This window comes from Parasteatoda tepidariorum, chromosome 12 (assembly GCF_982258835.1).
Source record: "Parasteatoda tepidariorum strain Cologne lab strain chromosome 12, Ptep-v5.0, whole genome shotgun sequence".
Classification (NCBI taxonomy): Eukaryota; Metazoa; Arthropoda; class Arachnida; order Araneae; family Theridiidae; genus Parasteatoda; species Parasteatoda tepidariorum.
The window spans coordinates 15,994,913-16,016,206 of NC_141766.1; the positions used below are offsets into that span (position 1 = coordinate 15,994,913).

The following is a 21,294-nucleotide window of genomic DNA, read 5'->3' on the forward strand; positions in this document are numbered from 1 at the left end:
TCAAGCTAACCATGGGAGATTTTCGTGGTTTTCCTCTCCTTGTAACGCAAATGTGTTTAAATTTTATTAGAAAGCCCTCCACAAAGGCAAAATTTCTCCTAATACTTGATCCAGGAGTTCCCTTGTCTTCTGGATTGGGTTCAAAAAATATTATTAACATATTATAAAAGGCATATTATAAATGGTGATTCAGAAAGGCTAAATTTAAGAAAAAATTTATCGTGGCCGTTAAGCAGGATTAATTTAAAACGCATGACATGAATTGTTTAAACTTTTGATAGGACTCCACTTTAGTATATTTTTTTCTGATTGCAAGCAATTCTGGTATTTTTAATTATAAAAAACAGCATAATAGTTATTAATAAAATCTGTTAGATAATCGGAATTATATTTGTACTAAAATATAAAATCCGAAAATGCCATTCAAAACAAGCGGCGTGGAATGCTTACTATAGATGTTGTGCTCCTCCATGATAATACTCGTCCACATACGGCACGACGCACAGCAGCTGTTTTGACGGAATTTTGACTGGGAGTTGTTTGATCATCCACCTTACTGCCCTGATCTTGCTCCCTGTGATTTTCCCGCTTTCTTGCACCTCAAGAAATTCCTGTTCTCCTGTGAGTGTTTTGAAAACGACGAAGAGCTGAAGACGCTTTTTCCATTCACAGGCGGCAGAGTTCTACGACAGAGGATACAAAAGTTGATCCCACAATACGACAACTGTCTCAATTCTGGTGGTGCCTAAGTTGAAAAATAGCTGAAACATTGCTGTACTTGTTGCCAATAAATAAGTTCCTGAAAGTGTGAGTTCTTTTTTTCTTCAAAAATTCGGGAAACTTACTTTCTGGATGCGCCTCGTAGGAAGGATCATAAACACCAAATTCCTCATAGTTTGATCGTTTTCAAATGAATTAATTGCACAAGCGCGATAGCATTTTTATGACGTATGCAATTTTAAAAAAATTAGCTTTGGTTACTAATTTTTGATAAAACTAAAATGTACTTTAAATTTATTTAGGCTCTTATATCAAAGTCTATTTGTTCCCATTAGTGAGACTAGGGACATCTGAAATTTTTTTTTCACCGATCTAATACTATAAAAGATTTCAACAAATTTTATACGTTTTTTTTTATAAAAAAAAACTAAGTTCATAAACAGTTTATTTGTTATTTAATAGGTTTATTATCTTTCTATTTATCTGCTGTATTTAAATAAAAAAAATAAGTAAAAGAAGACAACAGCAAGAGCCAGATGGTATTACGTAGTGATATGGCTGAAGAATTTCGATAAAAACAACATTGCGAGCTGGCCATCTTAATTTCCCAGACAAAATTGTACAAATCAACGCCTTAAACTAATAAATCCCGGGTCTTGACAGTGTCTTACCCACTTCGCCACCGTGGTACTATAGTAGCTATATTAAAAATATTTTTATTACATTCTTACAATAACACAAAGATATGCAGAGTAATACCAAGCACGTCAATAACCGGCTAAGTATGTAAATACCAAATTCAATATTAAATATATTTTAATAAGCTGACCGGCCTGTGTAGGAGTCAGGGACGTGGCCTTAAATCAGAAAGGTTCTGGTTCGAATCCCGGGAAAGTCATGGTCGTTCTTTCCTTTTCTTTGTTATCTGTCTTTACTGTGGGAGCAACGTTGGTCCCCCTAATATGGCGCCCCTGAAAAAGTGGCTAACAAATCTGCCTTTCAGATGCCTGTATGAGGAAAGGTCATTCTTCAGGTGAGCATTGGAGAAAATATATATGCATATATTCCAATAAAGCCAAATATATTCCAATAAAAAAATATACAACCAAAATCTAAGAATAATTTTATAATATGAAGTTACGAGTTATAAACTTTTTAATGTAGATTGAAGAGGGCCATTAGCTAGGACAGCCAATTTTTTGGACTTTGGGGAAAATTTTTTCGAGTGGTAGCTAAGTTTATGTTTTTATACATTATTCTTTTAAGGCTGCCAACTACTACGTTTCTTGGAAAATATTTTATAAAGTGGCTGACAATTAAAGCTACAGATTTTAAAATTTTCGGTGATTTTGCCGACATTTTAAAAGTCTCATCACCACAGAGCTGGAACAGAGTGGTGTTTCTTTCAAATTTTAAAATCATTTACATCAAATTTTTGCTAAAAATTTTTCATTTACAACAATTTTTAAATAATTACATCAAATTTACAATACAAAGAATAATATACGATGAAACATAGGCTTAGCTATCACGAGAATAAATTTCCCCCGAAATATAGAAAATCGGCAGCCCTGTCTTTTGCTTTGTAAAAGTGATTTAAACAGAGTGCTCACGAACTGGAAAAAATAAATTAGTGATAACTAAGATTTTTCCATGCTGCTAAAAAATGCTTATATTTATGCGAATTACATAATTATTTATGAGTTATTTTTTACACCGTTATATAATTCCATTAAATTAAATGTTTAATTATGACAAGATATAAATAAATATGTATATATCATTTTTGCTAGCACTTGAAGAAGTTTTCCAGACCGTGTTTGAAGTTATTTTTCACACCACTATACGTAAATGATTCAAAAGTTCATGTGAAACGTTACTTTGTACCTCTGGTGGTTAAAGTCATGATAAAATGAGCAGAAAATTTGAAAGCTTTAGTTTTTATTTTATATCCGTCATTGATCAGCAGACCCAATTTTTTGTTTACGACTACTAATGTTCAACCTCGTAGCTTTGTAATTTTGAACCCAAGGTAGAAGACAAGGGAACACCTGGATAAAGTATTGAGAGAAATTTGCCTTCGAGGAGGACTTTTTGATAGAGTTAACTCCATTTGCGTTATATGGAGAGAGGAAAACCACGAACGGTTAGCTTGACGGCAAGGCTACTCTAACTCATGATCCGTCTACCACTGATGATATTTTGCGCCAGCGTAGTGGGCGGTGAAAGTAGGATGCGGAATTCGTGTCTACCAGCGATCGCTGGGATTCGAACCTGGTTCACCTCATTCGAACATGAACGCTCTATCCCCTGAGCCATCACGGCTCCTATAAAATACTTTATTTTATATCCGTCGATGAACAGCTAACCCAATTTTCGGGTTTACGACTACTAATGTTCAATGCCGTAGCCGTGTAATTTTCAACCAATCCAGAAGACAATGCAACTTCTGAATCAGTACCTCCAGAGGTATTGATTTGTTATGGGAACATGGAGCACTTTGCGACTCGATAGATTTAACGTGCATCAGTCACCATTTACTACACGAGGAGTCTTCGGTCGGCGGGGATCGAACTCACGAACTCCTGGACAGGGGCCCAGTGCCCTACCAACCAGGCTATACCGGCCTATAAAATTTTTTTTTTGCTGCTTTGTATGTAATGCGTGTAAAGGAATGACTAAACCGTAATATTACGTCAAAAATAAGTAGCGTGTTAAAGAAATGCTTTTGCTTCCACCATTAAATTTTTAGAAGCATGAAAGTGGTGTATAGTTCAGAGAATGACAGTTATAAGATAAATTTATTCCTAAACAAATAAGATATCAATATTTGTTGCAAACTTTTGTAACTTCATGCATAACTATCATGCAGTTAATCTATAAGAAAACCAGACTAATTATTATTAAGTTATTAAAAAGACAATCATTAAGTTGATAAAAAGTTAGAAGAGCTCTCTTTTAACAATTTCTTTTTCAAAATCATTATCCAATCAACCTATTATGAGTATATTGAGTTTGTGGGCTTACCGTGTTATTGAAATGTATTAGACAACATAAAATATTTTCTGACAAATGACACATTAATTCTTCTAATATTATAACTAGTTTAAATATTATTAAAGATTAATTAATTGTTACAATAAAATTTGATAAATAAATTTTTTAAAGGTAAATTTTATTTTAAGCATAAGAAAAGCCTTTCGAGTTTCACATAATTCAACAAAAACTTATCAGAAAAAATATTTTGTCCCGCAGTGGACTGATCGTTAAGACACGGTTCTCAGCAGATCACCGAAGTCAAGCATCACTGGCTACGGTCAGTGTGCGGGTGGGTGACCACTTGGATCAGTCTGCGTAGGGACCGAGGGTATTGGTCCTCGTTAAACTGTGCTACCGTAAAGTGCTCGACTTCGCGCGCAGGTCGTCGGGCTACCGAAGCAGGGGTGCCATCCCCTCCGCAGAGGATCAAAATTGCGATGGCATGTCTTCGGATCATCCTCCGGGATGTTTCCCAGACCGTCGCCAATAGCCCATTGTGCAGCTCTAGTGCGACGTAAATTAACAACAACAACAACAACAACAGAAAATATTTTATTACTTTAATTTTCAGTATAAATTGATTTACCAGTATATCGAAAAGAAGTATGTTTGAATAAAATTGACCACCGGTAACTTTAAATTAAATTTATACTAGAAAGCGTGTTTCTTATTTGTTAGCTCAGTTAATTCAATTTTCAACCAGTTTGGATCAAGTTCTTTTACCGTCAGGCTAACCGTAGAAGGTTTTCGAGGTTTTTCTTCCGTGTTACGTAAAAAAACATTTTTTTATGAAAGTAAATTTTCCTCTTATGTATGGCTTGATCTAGACGTTACTATATCTTTTGAGGGTTCAAAATTACTGGGATAAGAAAATGGAAAATTAATGGCAGTGAAATGGCTATATGAATCTTCTTTGCTCAATATTGGTCACTCACTCCGTTTGGGGCACGCGAAAAAATCGACTCGCCGTCGCAATAGGCTCCACGGGAGGGGTGGCACAGATCGGGAATCGTATAGATAAGTATAGAAACTACTGGATTCGAAAGAACAAATTGCTATATTTGTTACAAATAATAAAAACATTTATTTATTTAAACTGCTCTTTCGTCCTTCATTTTTCAAATATTAATTACTCTGTGTAATCTTCTAAATTTATTACCTCTCGCATTTCGTTGTTTGAATATGAATTAAATTGCGCTTTTTTCCTACTTTTTTCTCAATGCTAACTAATTTGTCATATCTCATTTTGGCATCGAAAGTTCATTTTCTTTAAATTAAATTATGCTCTCTAACTTATAATGAGTTGGTAAAAATTTTACAAATTCCTCTGATCATTGAAAAAAATTATAACATTATGCAATATTTTTTTTCTCCATTATTTTCATACTGCATTTGAAGAGAGGTATAAGAAAAACTCATGATCACAATTTGTAAAAGTAAAAAACTGGTGAAGATGTTTAAACTAAATCTTACCTTCCGAAAAATATCTGTAACTTATCCCTTTGACTACGAATTTTAAAAAATGATTTTTTTTGCCCCGTTTATTATTAAAAAGGACAAAATAGGTCACAAATAAGGCAAATTTAGTATTTTGGATTTTTCTGACAAGCGGTTATCAATTTAGAGGCTGGGACATATATGTCCCGGTCGTACTTAATGGTGGGATACATATGTCCCACCTGTAGGGATCGACTTACTACAAGCACATCTATCATTCCGGAAAAATTAATTAAATGGACTTTTTTTTTACATGGTATGATACAGGGTGAAGCAATCTTTGCATAACCTGACATTACGCATTGGACAACTCATATTTGTTCTTATTTCTATGTTCATTTGAGAAAATATGAATAAAATATGAATGAACATAACAATCCCAATGAAGAATACGAGTTGGATATATCTGTCCCAATGAAGAATACTAGTGAAATAGATCTGTCCCAGCGCAAAATCACAATGCTATTTCATGCAAGAAACTCTTCAGTGCCATCTAGGGGATATTTGACACATGGAGCACGTATACTTGGTTCGACTCTACGACTGGGACATATTACAATGAGTTTCTAAGTGCTTTTCTCCCCATTAGTAATTTTTAAACATTTGTTGGGACAAATGAGTCCCGTTAGAAGTCAAAGGGTTAAATACGAGTGTTAAAATTAACCAACAGATATGTTACATTAAAACAAACGTCTAATGACTTCTAATAACTTCTTAAAATATTTGTCATCACTTCTTAAATTTCTCCAATGTGTGGCTAACCTGTCATATTTTCCGACTGATGTAATCCTCGTGGAAAATGTTTCTTAACGATAGTAACATTTATGTTCTAATGTAGAAATCTTCGTTTTTAACCCATTAACACTTTGCCGCACACTTTTAATTTGACAATTGTGCTCGAAAACGTTTTTTCCCATTGTTTATGACTGCCATATAAAATTGAACGTCAGTTAAATGCTTGAAAATTGGCTCATTTTGTCACAATTTTTTGATGGCTGTAATTCTCATTTGCTCAGCACGACATTATTTTCTTTTTAGAATATTTTTTAATCTGAAATGCTATATCTTTGTTTCCGATGCATCACTGAATAATTAAAAAAATAAATGTATTAATACACTTTTTACTAATGATGTTCCTTTTTTTTCTTAATTAAAATGCGCAGGACAATGGCAGGGATACCAACTGCAGCTTTATATATCCAAAGTTGTTTGTGATCTCAACGCTGTCAGGTAGATGTTATTATTGAACAAAACTCAGCTTAATCTAACATTCAAATAGCAAATCTCGTAAATATAATGACCTTAAAAGTTATACGTAAAGACGTATGCTATTTAAATTTAATTTATAAAATGATATTAAAAAATTGAATAACTCTTTATATAGTTAAGCCTGTAATCAAGTCGTAGGAAAAAAGATTCTGTACTTTTTGCTCTTTGAGGCATACTCTCAATTTTTTTATTTAGTTTAGAAATGGTTTGAAAAAAAGCAATTCTCCCCTTTATTTCATTTTTAAAATTAAAAATATGAAAACTAATTTGCAGATGATGTAATAACCTGCAAAGTGCTGGAGGATAAATAATGACTGTTACACCTGCCAACTCATCCGGATTTTCCGGAAGGTGTTATTTTCATATTTAAAGTGGTAGCAATACTCAGGTTATTCCAATTAACTTTTTGAATTATAATGATAATTATAAATGAGTTTGACCACCACTACATATAAATAATTACAATAAATATATGAAAACATAATAATCCTTACGTAAGCGAATTTCAACGGGATCAAAATATGAATATATTTTTGAATCAGCTTGTTTTTCGTTTATTGTTTTACAACCACTCTGAAAATCCATTCTCGGAAAAAATGAAAGTTGGCAGGTATGCTGTTAGTAAAAAGAAGCTATGAGAGCAACTTCATACCTTTATTTTCCTTCGTTGTTCTATATAGTATATGTTCTACAGAGTATATACTACAGGTTCTATATAGTATCTATGCACTATATACTCAAGAAGTAGGAAACAGAAAGATTCTGTACTTTTTGTTATTTTCAGTACTCTCTCAATTCAGCTCTTTATTTAGTTTAGAAATGCTTTAAATAAAAGCAATTTTCCCCTTTATTTGATTTTTAAAAATAAAAATATGAAAAATAATCAGCAGATGCTGTAATAAACTGCAGCGTGCTCGAGGGTAACTAATGACTGTTAGTAAAAAGAGGTCAGGTGGTCAGAGGTGGTCAGGGAGCTGACCTCATATCAGAAAGATCCTGGGTTCGACAAGGCATGGATGTTCATTCATTCTCTGTACTATCTGTCCTAACTACAGTTGACCCCCTAATATGGTTCTCCGGAAAGAGTGCAAACAAATCTACACTACTGACACCTGAACGACGAGTATCAATCAGGTGGGCATTGGAACAAAAAATATCGAGTATTATTCCATATTTTGAAAAGTTATCGAATGAGCAGTAAGCTCATCCATCGCGTTAAAACTCGCACCATACTTGCCAATTTCGTCCGCTTTTGGCAGGACATTTTGGCATCTCAAATATATTTTGCCATCATTAGGAAAAATGTTTAGAAAAGAAAGTTGGCAGCTATCGGTTAAGGATTAAATGGAAAGGATGTTTGATTGACTTGCTTTGTTAAATTTTTTCTTATCTAATTTTTTTCTTTTCTACTATCCCAAATCCTGAGCTCCTGATTGCCGCGACACCTACCCCACAAAAATCGTATTTGGAACCCAAAAATTAAAAAAAAGATTTAACCCGTATTTTTTAAATATAAAAATCTGAATATTTTCGAAAAAGAAAAAAAAAATATTTGTAATGGTAATAATCCAACCAAATTTGCCTTCCTTACTACCTCGGAATCTCATTAGTTGTATACTAAATTCCGCCTTTTAATAAGTTGCCTTTAATTTATCACACTTTAGTAATTTTTTTTATTATTTGCTTATTACATTAACAATACTTAGTTATAATATTACTTATTACATTAATTAACGTTAAATTAATAATTTTCTTAACGCAATTTAATATAAAATTAATGCTTTTACGATACTTTTCATTCTATAACGTCCCCTAGATCTTAAAGGTATGTCCTAACGCTTAGAAATTTTCTTCAATCCTTAAAAAAGTAAAAGGCTTTTTTTAAAGCGTCAAAATATATTTGTCTAAATGATCAGCAACAAGATAAAAAAAAATCAATTTTGTTCTTATATTTCAGGAACATTCTCATCTCAATTACTCCTGACTCAATAAATAAAGCTATCAAAGATGTTGTGAAGCAAATCTTAATTAGAATAAGAGAAATGCGAACGCATAAAATTTGTTTATTTTAACATCTGGCAACGCAATAACTGATTACTTAAAGTTGAGTAATATGTGATGGGACTTAAATAGTATTTTTTCATCCTACGAATTAAAGTGGTTTCACTAGGTGAATAATTTTTTTATCTGATATATTCAAAAGAATCGGACAAGAAAAAAAAACGCAGGTAAAAAAAAAATAACTCAACGATAGCGTGTTCATTTCTATGAAAATGTTAAATGCACTTTATCTTCTTAATTAATTCGTCAACGTTTCATTTTCTTTCGATTCCTACCTTTATCAACAAAAACATTTGAGTAATATTTTATGTATAACCACATTTCATGAGCTCCGTGGGAGGCATTTTTGGCGCCAAACTGGCGACTCCTCCAGAACGTGTTATGAATGTCATATGAACGTTTTTTCTACTGGCAAATAGAAACTCATAAGAAACTCATTTTATTATAAAATAAGTGATATGAATGCGTTTAGAATGAATAACGTTTGTTGTGACAATTTTTCTTCTTTACTTTTTAACCTTGTGTAATAAATGGACATTTCATTAGAAAATTTACGAGACCATTAAATTATTACTTTGTTAAAATAGCAACAGAAACCAATAAATGTTTGAAGGACTAGGGAAATGCAGTGATAAGGTATATATTTTAAAGGTAACGTAAAACTGTTCCTCAGAATTGTTTTCAGATAATTGCTTTACAAGTTTCTGAATATTGAATTTTCAATAATATACAATACACAGACACATCACATCATATTGCCTGATATGCAATTCGGGTTTCCCCACTTCTAAAAAAAAAAAAAAAAAAAAAAAAAAAAAAAAAAAACTCCTCCTTTGAACAAATTAAAAATATGCCTCTTATCATTATATTGCTCCAAATCTTTAGCATATTGAACAAACCCTTAACATATAACTTCAAACATAAAAGTTAAAATTTTCATATTAAAAATTAATCTTTAAATTCACGACTAAACATTTAATAGAATGACGCGAAATATTTCCTTTTGAGGAAAAAATGCAGTTTTTGAATTTAGAGAATATTTTTCAGAATTTAATATATATATATATATATATATATATATATATATATATATATATATATATATATATATATATATATATATATATATATATATATATATATATATATATATATATATATATATATATATATATATATGTATATATATATATATATATATATATATATATATATCAGAAAGCACTCTCTTTTGCGGATATAATCGTGTGGGCTGATGAAAAAATTATATCTTTTATTTTCCGGATTTGTTAAAGAAATTTTATCCCTTTTTTTCTCCCCAGTTGTTTGTTATTTTTTTTAATTATTATTTTTCTTCCCCCCCCCCTTTTTTTTTTCTTCATATGTCTGTAATTTTCCTTTGCTTTATCTTCATTTTATCTCCATTTTAATAACGATAATAATATTAAAAAAATTAAAAATTTAATCGAAATATGTGTTTTTAATAATCTTCTTCTCGCCGGTCACCGGTGACCCCCATGGCATGCAACGTATTAAACAATCAATTAAAAATGATTAATATATATATATATATATATATATATATATATATATATATATATATATATATATATATATATATAACAAGTGTTCCATTAGCTACGAAAATGACTTAAATGAAGATATTTTTTGTAACAACTTAATATTGTCTCGAATTTCGAAAGTGCCGCAAGAACTTCCCCTTTTAAATTATTTACTTTAGCTACCGTCGTCACATTCCCTAAAATGCATCCCACCCCCTAAAACTCATGTCGATTGGAAGAAACTTAAAACTAGTTTTCCCTGTCATAAAGATTATCGAAATTCTTCCTCTGCTTTATCAGAAAGCGGTATCTAGATTTTATGTAAGGAAAAAAAAACCCACTTTGGTTACACCTATCAGAGCTGTCAAAATGTTGTTCATATTTGAAAAACGAGCTATGTCAAAACATTTCAGCATTCGTTTTTTTAAAATCAATGTTCTTAATGTCTTAACCGATCACTTATTAAGGTGATAACAGAAGATAAATAGGACTTTTTTAAAAATAAAAATTGCTGCTAAATTAACGAATAAGTAATCTAAAAATCTAGAAATTTAGTTTAGTTCTTGTAACATTACTTTTGGATTCTCTAAAAAAATGAATACTCTTAACTTCGTTCAATTATTATGTTGAAAATGCAAGGTAATTAATATTTTTAGTTGACAAGTTAATGGACAAGGTGCCCACTACGAAGGGTAAACAGCGAAACTAAGCAGCTCGAAGTGCAAAAACGACGTACAGTGCCAGAGAGCACCATCCTGACTAGCTGCAGCGAATTGTTCATATCCACAGCGGGAACACTTGAAGCCACCGGTTCCACAGTCCAAAAGATGAAACACGCAACCACTGGACCGCTCGCGATTGCCTAGGCACCATTTCGCATAGGCCCGACCAGAACGCTGCACATTGAACTATCCTATATTAACACTAGATTGTCTAAGGAAGTCATTTTGACAGCTTTTAATTTCAATTAGAAAAAAAAATGATGTATATGATGACACAATTTCTTAAAATTTTTTCAACATATAATTTTTTATTGTTAATATTTACTAATAACTTGTTATATAACTGTAAATAATATAAAAAAACATTAAAAATTAATTTTAAACAAATTTCTTTACACATTATTTATACTTTTACAATCCAGTCATTTTGACTGCTTTTGGACAATATAGGTATATAGTAAGTTTCAGCCGTTCTAGTGTAAAAACCATTACAATACGAACCAGATAAACATATTCAATTCAATCAATACAGAAAATTAAAATGCTATCAAGCGTTAAAACACAATAAAGAAAATAAACTCTCAAAAGTTAACAAGAATCCCAGTTAAAAATCCGGCTAACAAAACATAGTTTTTTAGCATTAGGTTTAGTTAAAACATTATATGTTTTAAAAACATTAAAAGAGGTAAGTGCCTTAAAAGTATTACAAGGAATTATAGTTAAAGCATCCCATTATCAACATAATCTTGAGCCGTAAGGAATTTGACAATTTTAATTAGTCCCAGTTGGAGTAGAGATTATTCTCTTATTCTCAATTTAAATTCTAAGGTAACATTCTTTGGGTAGTATATCCTTTTGATTTCATTATAAATCTGACTACAGTACATGTACAGTAGTTTCCGGCTCCTTGCAGCTCGGACCGAGTTCGATTTTGGTGAATAGTCTATTCTGGTGAAAGTTTATAATTCAGTGAGAGGCGATAATATGGTTCAAATAGAAGTTAGTACTATTTCCAGATTCGAAAGACATCCAGGAAGAAATACTTCATATGTTCACCATTGATTGCAGTCCTCCAAATCTTGACAGCTCTATTTATCTTAATATTGAATTTGTATTACTTTTAGCTTGGATCCATGTTCTTCTAGATTTTTAACATTGCTGTTGCCTCCATCAGCTTTTTCTTATGCCTACATAGCTTTTTGTCCAATGCAATCATGTGTCAGATCTCTTAATATGACTAATGATCTCGTCCTGGAATTTTGGGTTCTCTAGGGTGGTCACAGTACTTCTAGATCAAGGATTTCCAACTTAAATGAGGCCGGGGACCGCAATTAAAAACACAAATCAAATGGCGGGCCGCAACTTTATCAAAATTTTATATAGGACTCTTTTATGTTTGAAGGAACATTAAATATTACTGTCAGATTTTTATCAAGTTGTACAAAGCAAAAGTATTGAATTACAAATTAAAATAAGAAGTAGATTTTTAAAAATATTTAATTGCATATTAAAAAATTCGATCTACAATAACTTTAATGTGCACCCATGTATTAAACAATTGATGTGCAACTGATATCTGATTGTTAAGATATAAAACTTTAAGAAGGTTAGTATTAAAACTTACATAGTAGCACACAAAATGTTCAATGACAAAATTGAGGTTTGTCAGCTGCAACCACCAAAGAATAGATATTTACATTTTAAATTTACAAATGTGTGTGCAGATATTTTTGTCCAAAATGAGTGGTTTCAAAGAGTTAAATCGGAGAATTTCTTCGAGAAAATTTCTGATACACACATACTAAATTATATTCTCAAAATACAAAAAAAATGAAATAAAAAAGAGCAACATAGACGATTATTTTTGTATTTGAATAAATATTTTCTTGGATGCAAAACCTGAGAAATAACTTTTTTTGCACCGTTGGTATGATAAATTTCACAGAAACAAAGAAATAAGGTTTTTATTAACGGGAAAAATATTTTAAACCCATATAGATTTTTCACGAAAATTGCCCCCCAAAAAAATGACAACTAATATATTTTAGTTCGCGGGCCACAAAAAGAAGGCTTCGGGCCGGATGCGGCCCCCGGGCCGCCAGTTGGAAACCACTGTTCTAGATTCCCTGAAGATAATGATTGTCATTGATCCATTTTATGGCTATTTCGATAGCACTGCTTGGAAGATGGTGGAGTTATCGTCTGTTGAATTCATGATTTCGAAGCTAGGAAGGCGCTAATTTCTCTATCACCCTCAGCAATTCAGATTTGAGTTTTTCTTCCTTTTCATATCTAATTTTTATCTGATCTTTTCCACTAATGGATGTTCCACCTTTTTTTCTCAATGAGTCAACACCGAAAGACACAGCTTGCTCTGGAGAACTTTTTCTCATTAAAATGATGTAGCAAGTTTTCAAACTCACTCAGCTGTTTATATGTGCATTCTGCAAGGGCTGTACTGGATTCTTGAAGAAAAAGCGTGTTTTTTAAAAAATAATAATACTTCTAAATTAGCAATTACTTCAGTTAGCTTTGTAGGGACGATGTATGAATATTTATTTTAATCATATATAGGGGAAAATAGAACTATCTTTTGCGAATAATCCATCACCAGTGCATATTTACTAACTTGTACGACTGTGGAAAAAAATATTTCAAACAAGTAATATATAATAATACTTGAAGAAAAACTTTCTGAGACATATGGTATTTTATTGACACTTATAATCTCGTATGACTTATGGTTTTATGGTATCATTTGGCACTTATGACATTAATTAAGTTCATAGTTGCCTAATTAATATTTAATCTTATATACACAAGTTTAAAGTATTGATTTGTCATGTTAAATAAAAAAAAATTAATATTTCATTTATAAAAGTAAGATTAAGATTTACACGATAAAAGATAAATGTTACTACCATTTAAAGAAATTCCCTAATGTTGGACAACTGAGCTTGCGCAACCTCTTTTTTTTTCTTGAAATTTATTATGTCATTATTATATATCCTCAATCAATATTCCTAGCTAAATGTTAATCACTTCCTTTACAAAGAATTCTAATGTAGGTGTAATGCTCAAAATTTTATTTGTACATTTTTTGATTATACCATTATTTATTCAAATTCTTTATATTTTTAGTATTGGATACAAGTAATGTAAGCGTTAAGAAACAAGTTTTTGAATTGCTTTCTGCACTTTGCGTTTACAATGTAGATGGCTATCAGAGAGCTCTGGAAGCCTTGGAACATTATAAAGTGAGTCTATCTTATAAATATTTTTTTTAATCAAGTGCTTTTTAGAAATATAGTAATATTTTTACACCTATTTATTTGCTATTAGTATAGCTCGTATTCTTTTATTATTGTTATACAATGATATATACACTGAGTGGCCAAATTATTATGACCACCTTAGAGTTTTATGCAAATGAGTTATTACGTCACAGCGCTGCTGCTAGAGGGCAAGATAACTATAACACGGGAATGCTGGACAAGTGAGTCATCAGTTATACTGTGTTGCTTGCTGAGATATGGGAAAGAAAAGTGATTTAACTGAATTTCAACGTCGAATAATTGTGGGTGCGAGATGTGTCGGAACGAGTATCAGCAAAACGGCTGCACTTGTAAAGTGTTCTAGAGCAGCAGTTGTTAATGTGTACAAAGAATGGACAATCAAGCAAAAAACCGGGTCTCAACGTCAGACTTGTGGTCGTCACAGGGTACTGAATTCTCGATCAGAGAGAAGGCTGGCCAGGGTTGTGCAGCGCAACAGGAGAGCAACAGTGCGACAAATTGCAAGTGATCTTAATCAAGAAGCAACTGTGAACGTCTCTGAACGGACTGTTCGACGCACATTGCGCCGTATAGGGTATGGAAGCAGACGACCTGTTCGTAAGCCTCTACTGTCTGCTTTAAATAAGCGCAGACGTCTCCAATTAGCAAAGGAGCACAAACATTGGACAGTAGATGACTGGAAGAGGGTCATGTGGTCCGCTGAATCACGATTTCAAATGCATCGCTCAGATGGCAGGATGAGAATATGGAGAAAACAGCACGAAAGCATGGACCCCAACTGCATTGCTACCTCACTTCAAGCTGGTGGTGGCAACGTTATGGTATGGGGAATGTTCTCTTGGTATTGTATGGATCCTTTAATTCCTGTACCACAACGCCTTAATGCCCAAGGGTATTTATGTATCATCGCAGATCAAGTACATCCGTTCATGTCATTGGTGTACTCTGGCGGGGATGGATTCTTCTAGCAGGACAACTCTCCTTGTCATAAAGCTGGCATTGTCCTCAGGTGGTTCGAAGAGCATGACGAGGAATTTAACTTGCTTCGTTGACCAGCACAATACCCAGATCTCAATCCAATTGAGAATTTAAGGGATGAAATTGAACGGGCGCTAAGACAGATAGATCCAGTACCATCAAATTTGCAGGAAACAAATTTGCAAATTGCATGAAAAGAAGGGAAAAAATTGTCTTCAGGCTAGATCAAACTAAAGTTTGAATATTTTGCAGACTTCGCTGCTGCATTATAAGTGGGCTTGATTACGATTGATATATACATTAAACTGTTTGGAAATTACCAAATTACCAAATGCAGGATAACTACAACCTGAAAAAATTTAACCCTTTCATTGCGGCAATCTGTTCCGTTGAAGGGACGTCACTGAACTGTGCATTGCTCCCCGAATTGTGCACATTGCATATCGGTTAGTAGATGTTCAGATTTTCTTATTGAAGTGTCACATAAAAATAATATATTTGGAGATCTTATAAGCACAATAAAAAATATGCAATCGACTTGCATAGCATATTAAGAGCATTCAAAATATGCTCTTAGTAGTATTAATAGTAGTCAAAGAGAATCACTCTGATGCTGGCTAAATACAGTGCTCGCACATACAAGTCATCACGTGGATACGAGCTAAATATAGCACTCGTTACCATAGGGTTAAGAGTAGTAACGAATTTTTCTCAGGACTGCTTAAAATTTCATAAACTTAATTTCCGATTATTTTTATTAAATCAATTTTGAAGTTTTCACATCATGATAAGCGAAATAAAAATATTTTTCAAAATTTATCTTCCTATTTAAGACAATTACCTGGCCGTTCTTGGCGAGTGCCTTCTCAGGTCTATGGAGGAAAAAAATATGTATAATGTATAATCACTTAAACATGTCATACTAGTCGAAATATTTTGCTTTTATCAGATAATGAGGGAAAATATTGAAAACATTTTTTTAATAGGACGCCTTGAAACATATTTTTTCCAAAAATAATAATTTGGTATTACTTGATCTGTTTTATTGACACAAGCTGTAGAAAAGAATTTTGGCAATAAACGTGTTAAAGCGTGTTGTGCACACAAGTCTTTCATATACGGTTGAAATATATAAATCTGAACATAAATACATATAGCAAATAGTAACGAATGAATAAGGGAAATACATTTGTAGCTATTACATACTTAAAATAAAATTTAACTTTACTGATTCACCTTTTTTTGCCCCCAAATTCATTCATAAACAGTGGAGCATTTGAATTGAAAGTTGGTGTGAGTATTTACACTATTTACTAGTGTGTGGAGGTGAGGATTAATAGGTTAGGATTGTAGGTTAATCTGACCATCAGAAAGCAAGATGCTTGATTCGCATTGCTGATCTAAATCTCTCGATTCACATTACTGATTTGAATAGTTTGATTCGAATCACTGGTCCAAATCACTTATATGAATCATTTGATTTGAATGGTTATTCGAGTTACTTGATTCGAATCACTGATTCGGACCATTGATATAAGTTGTGATTTGAATCATTCAATCGAATCACTTGATTTGAATAATTGATTCACGACACTTGATGCGAATAGTAATTTTAATCACTTAATTCGAATAGTGATTTGAATCGTTGATCCGAATCCCTTAAATCGAATAGAGGGATTCAATTTAATCTTCCTAACAAATAATTTGGATTAGCGTTCGAATCAAGTACTTTGGGTCACTTACGTGAATCAAGTGATTCGGATCACTGTTTTAAATTATGTCATTTCGGTCAATGATCCAAATCAAATGATTCAGATCATTGTTTCGAATGAAGTGCTTTGGATAAAATATTTGAATCACATGATATACTTCGGTGGATTAAAATTATAAGATTCGGATCAGTGATTCAGTATGTAAGGTTTGGATCAGTGATTTGAATCAGTAATTTGAAACAAGTGATTCCAACCAGTGATTTGAATAATATTGCTCAAATTACTTTTCGAATCAAGTAATACGTCGACCTGATTCAAATCTGATTATTCAGATCTCTGATTTAAGATCCGTGTATCTTAAATCGGAGTATTTAAGTTTTAAGATCCGTGATTCTAAACTTGAGATTCGAATCAGTGTATCGACTTAAATGAAACGAAACAATTGATTCGAATCAAGTTATTAGAATAAGTTAATTCGAATTAAGTTATTCTAGTCAAGAGATTCGAATTAGTTACTTGAATCATGTGATTTGAATCAATTGATTCGAATTAAGCTGTTAGAATAAGGTAATTCGAATTAACTTATTCTATTCAAGGGATTCAAATTAAGTTGCTTGAATCATGTGAGGAATCAAGTTATTACTGTTCAAATCCAGTGATTAGAATCACGAAATTGGAATTAGTGATATGATTCAAGTAATTCAAATCTCAGTCGTATCAAAATATCAATGGTTTAAATCAAAAATGGTTTAAATCTGTGATTTGAGTCAAGAGATTCGGATATCTAATTCGAATTAAATGATTCAAATATCTATATGAATCAAGTTATTCAATTCAAGTGATTCGGATAAGCATTTAGATCAGTTTCGGGAATCAAAGGATTCGGCTGAGGGATTTAGCTCACCACTTTCATCGGTGATTCATATCAGTTGTTCCGATTAGCTGTTCGCAAGTGATTCAGGGTTCTCATTCGAAGTAAGTGATTCGGATTAGTGATTTAGTCATGTGATTTGAATCATGTTTCGGACCAGTAATTTGAACGAGTGATTAAAATAATGTGATTTGGATCAATGATTTAAATAAAGTGATTCGAATCAGTACAAATTACTGCAATTTTTTTTATCAAAATTTTTGTTTTAATGCTTTTTATATGTTCGTAACCTATTTTTTGGAAGGGGTTATTCTTTTACATTTTACGAAATATTTATCTGTTTCGATGGGCCTTATTAAACAACCCTAAACGATTATTTTCTGGGGTAGGCTTTTTAAAGAGAAGCATTGCTCTACTCTGTAGTTTTTACCCAATTCAGAAGACAAGAGAACTTGTATATCCACCATTAAGATAAACTAGTCTTTGTGGAGTACTTTCTAAAGGAAATAACCCACACTTGCTTTACACGGAGAGAGAAACCACGAAAGCTAGTCACAAACTGTCCGTGTACAAGAGATTTCTAACTTAGGTCATGATGCGCCCATGATTGATGATATTTCACGTCAGCTTAGAAGTCGGTGTGAGTCAGGAGTAAAATTCGCGTCGAGATCCATGGCCGGGATTCGAATCTGGATCACCTTATAGGGAGGCAAGCGCTTTGACCCGAGCCAACGCGACTTTCTAATCTATTATTGACGACAGGGATTTTTACTCAATAATGGTTACAGGTAAGTAACACACTAAGGCAATAGGTTTTTTCTTATGACACACCGGCAGAAAATAGTACCAAAATGAAGGCTTAGGTTTCAAAGGACATATATGTTTCATATTTTTAGAAATTTATTTAAAAAATTTTTTCACCATTCATACAAATTAAGACTTAAATATGTTAGGATTTAATAAGCGAACTCGGATTGCGAAGCTATTTGACAGGATCAGCGGAAGCATTTTCGGGGGTCGACGAGCGCAGCAAGAAGGGTTTAATCTTAATTTTTGTATTTATCAAGCTAATCTTAATTTTTTTGCCGTGTCAAAAGTAGAATAATTTTGAATCAACTTTTCATTTTAAACGCAAATGCGAGGAATAATTATAATAAGTATGCGTTTTTATGAAAGTCGATTTTTATGAAGTAATCAGTTAATGATTCGAATCACCTCAGTGAATTGATTCTATTGATTCGCTTTCCCCAACTTTAGCGCTGTGCATCAAGTACAATAATTGCGCATCAAAATTCAGTAAAAATAGGCGATGCTAGTCGATCTGGTGATATAGTATGTCAAAAAAGGAAAAAAAAATAATGGATATACTATCTGGGGGACGTGGAATTTATGGATATATTTTTTTGTTTTTTATTACTTCAATATGAAATAACTATAGCCCAAGAATGTTACAGTTGGGTTTTAGATCCAAATATAAATTTTGAAGTTATAAATATTTGATGCTGCTGGTTTCTTAGATAAATACTAATGATCAAATAATTTTCATAAAACTTTTAAAATTTTTTATCTAATTTATTTCGATTAAAAGGAGCTTTGTAGAAAATAAATCAATTATCCTTGCCATGCTCGTCTTCGACCTATGAATGCTAAGGCAAAAAATGTGGTAAATAAACGAAAAAAGCGTCTTCAAGAGATTTTACTTTCTGTTACGACGATATAAAAAGAAAGTTTCATATCAAAATAAAAATAGTATATATTGGAAATATATTAAGATACTATAGTGTTAATGCAAAATAACAAATTTTTTGCTTACCTAATCTTTGCCACTGGTACTTATCTTTTTGAATTGATCTGAATAGTACAAAAAGTGGTAAAAAAAAACTTGTGCACCCTAATTAATTGGTTAATTTACAGTGTTAGTTACCACTTTATTTTTAAAAAATTTGAACTCATATTACTTCAGAGTGCAAATATATATATATACATGTACATACAGAGATGCCAACTGCTCCGGACACGTCAAAATATTTTTAAAAAAAAACGGTAAGTAACTACAAACAGAATTTTGGAAATATTTGACTATCTTTACTTGCATTTTAAAAGGTATAGCATGGCATTACTTCTATAAAGCGGGGAATTATATAAGCCTACGAATTATTTAGAAATAGTGGTGGATAAAAATCTACTAAATTGAATTTATTAAACCAAGAATCACAATTGATAAACTATCACTTTAAAATACATATTTGCTGTCCGGAGCAAGTTGGCATCTCTGTATATGTAGATAGAAATTTATCTTGTTAACACGTTGAATGCCACGCTAATTTTACATGGCTTCGTCAGGCCAAACGGTAAATAACTACAAATTAAATTTGCAAGCATTAGAGATTATCTGTTCGCTCGTTCGTTGTTGTAGAACTGGACACCGGAGGCCTAAATGGCCCTTTGCATGATATATCTGAAATAAGTGCAGAGATGCCAACTGCTCCGGACACGCCAAAATAATTAAAAGAACGGTAAATAACTTCAAAGTAAATTTTTGAAATATTTGACTATTTTTGTTTTTTTCCTAAGAGGTATAGCCTGACATTAGTACTCATACTCATACTCATATGTGTTGGTTATCTTAGCATCAGCCCCGCTAGGGGCTCCAACTAATTCATCTGAGTGGAAATAAATAATAAATCGCCGAAGCGCAACTGAGAGGTGAAAGTTAGGGTTCAGTATCTTTTACTGAGAGAAAATTAAAATGAAGTAGTGAGATTGAACAAACAAGTTTGAGAGAGAGAGAAGAGGTTTTGTGGCAGACTGCCTCGCCTCCCTTCGAGGTATTACCCCGAGCTTCACAGGTGCACAGTAGCCACATAGCCCCAGGGAAAAGGGGAAATACATAATAAATGCGCAAAATTATTTACAAGTATTTACAGCTATTTACAAAATTTACGGGACAAAACTCCGTCGGATAGGAAAAAGACGGTTGCCGGGCTATATTTTATGTTGTCTTTGATGAGCTCAAAATCAAAATTTTTGAAGTAATTGCACGTATGACAAGAGAGTGCATCTCTGAAGAAACTTGCACATAGTTCAGCTATGTGCTCATCTATTTTGTTGATTTTTAACTCTCGTCTTAGATCTTTCATTCTCATGGATCTGGGGGCTCCTGTGATATATCTGAGGAATTTATTTTGAGTGATCTCCAGTTTCTTTTTTTGACTAACAGTGGTTGTGCTCCATGCAGGGGCTGCGTAGCTGATGATCGGTCGAATACATTGGAGGTATAGGGTTCGTTTTGTTTTGAGAGATAGTTTTGAATTATAGTTTAATATTGGTTTCAGAGATCTATAGGCTCCTTGCGCTTTGCTAATAATATATTCAATATGGGTATTCCAGTTTAAAGAACTAGTAAGAGTGACGCCTAGGTAGGTGGCCTTTCGAACTAGTGGTATTTCATCATTGAAAAGAGTAATATTTGGATAAATGACTTTCTTTTTACTTGATTTCCTAATAATTAGTAGTGAAGATTTAGTGGTGTTGATGGCTACCTTCCATTTTGTGCACCAGGCTTCG

At 32.5% G+C, this 21,294-nt stretch overlaps 1 protein-coding gene across 1 annotated transcript in view; it reads left to right on the forward strand.

Moving 5' to 3' along the window:
• Positions 1 to 21,294, forward strand: part of LOC107438137 (uncharacterized) — a 130,017-nt gene that overhangs the window by 45,912 nt on the left and 62,811 nt on the right. The window contains exon 4 of the mRNA XM_087155939.1: positions 14,012 to 14,127. Coding sequence (XP_087012065.1) covers positions 14,012 to 14,127 — 116 coding nt within the window. The remainder of the gene's footprint in view (positions 1 to 14,011; positions 14,128 to 21,294) is intronic.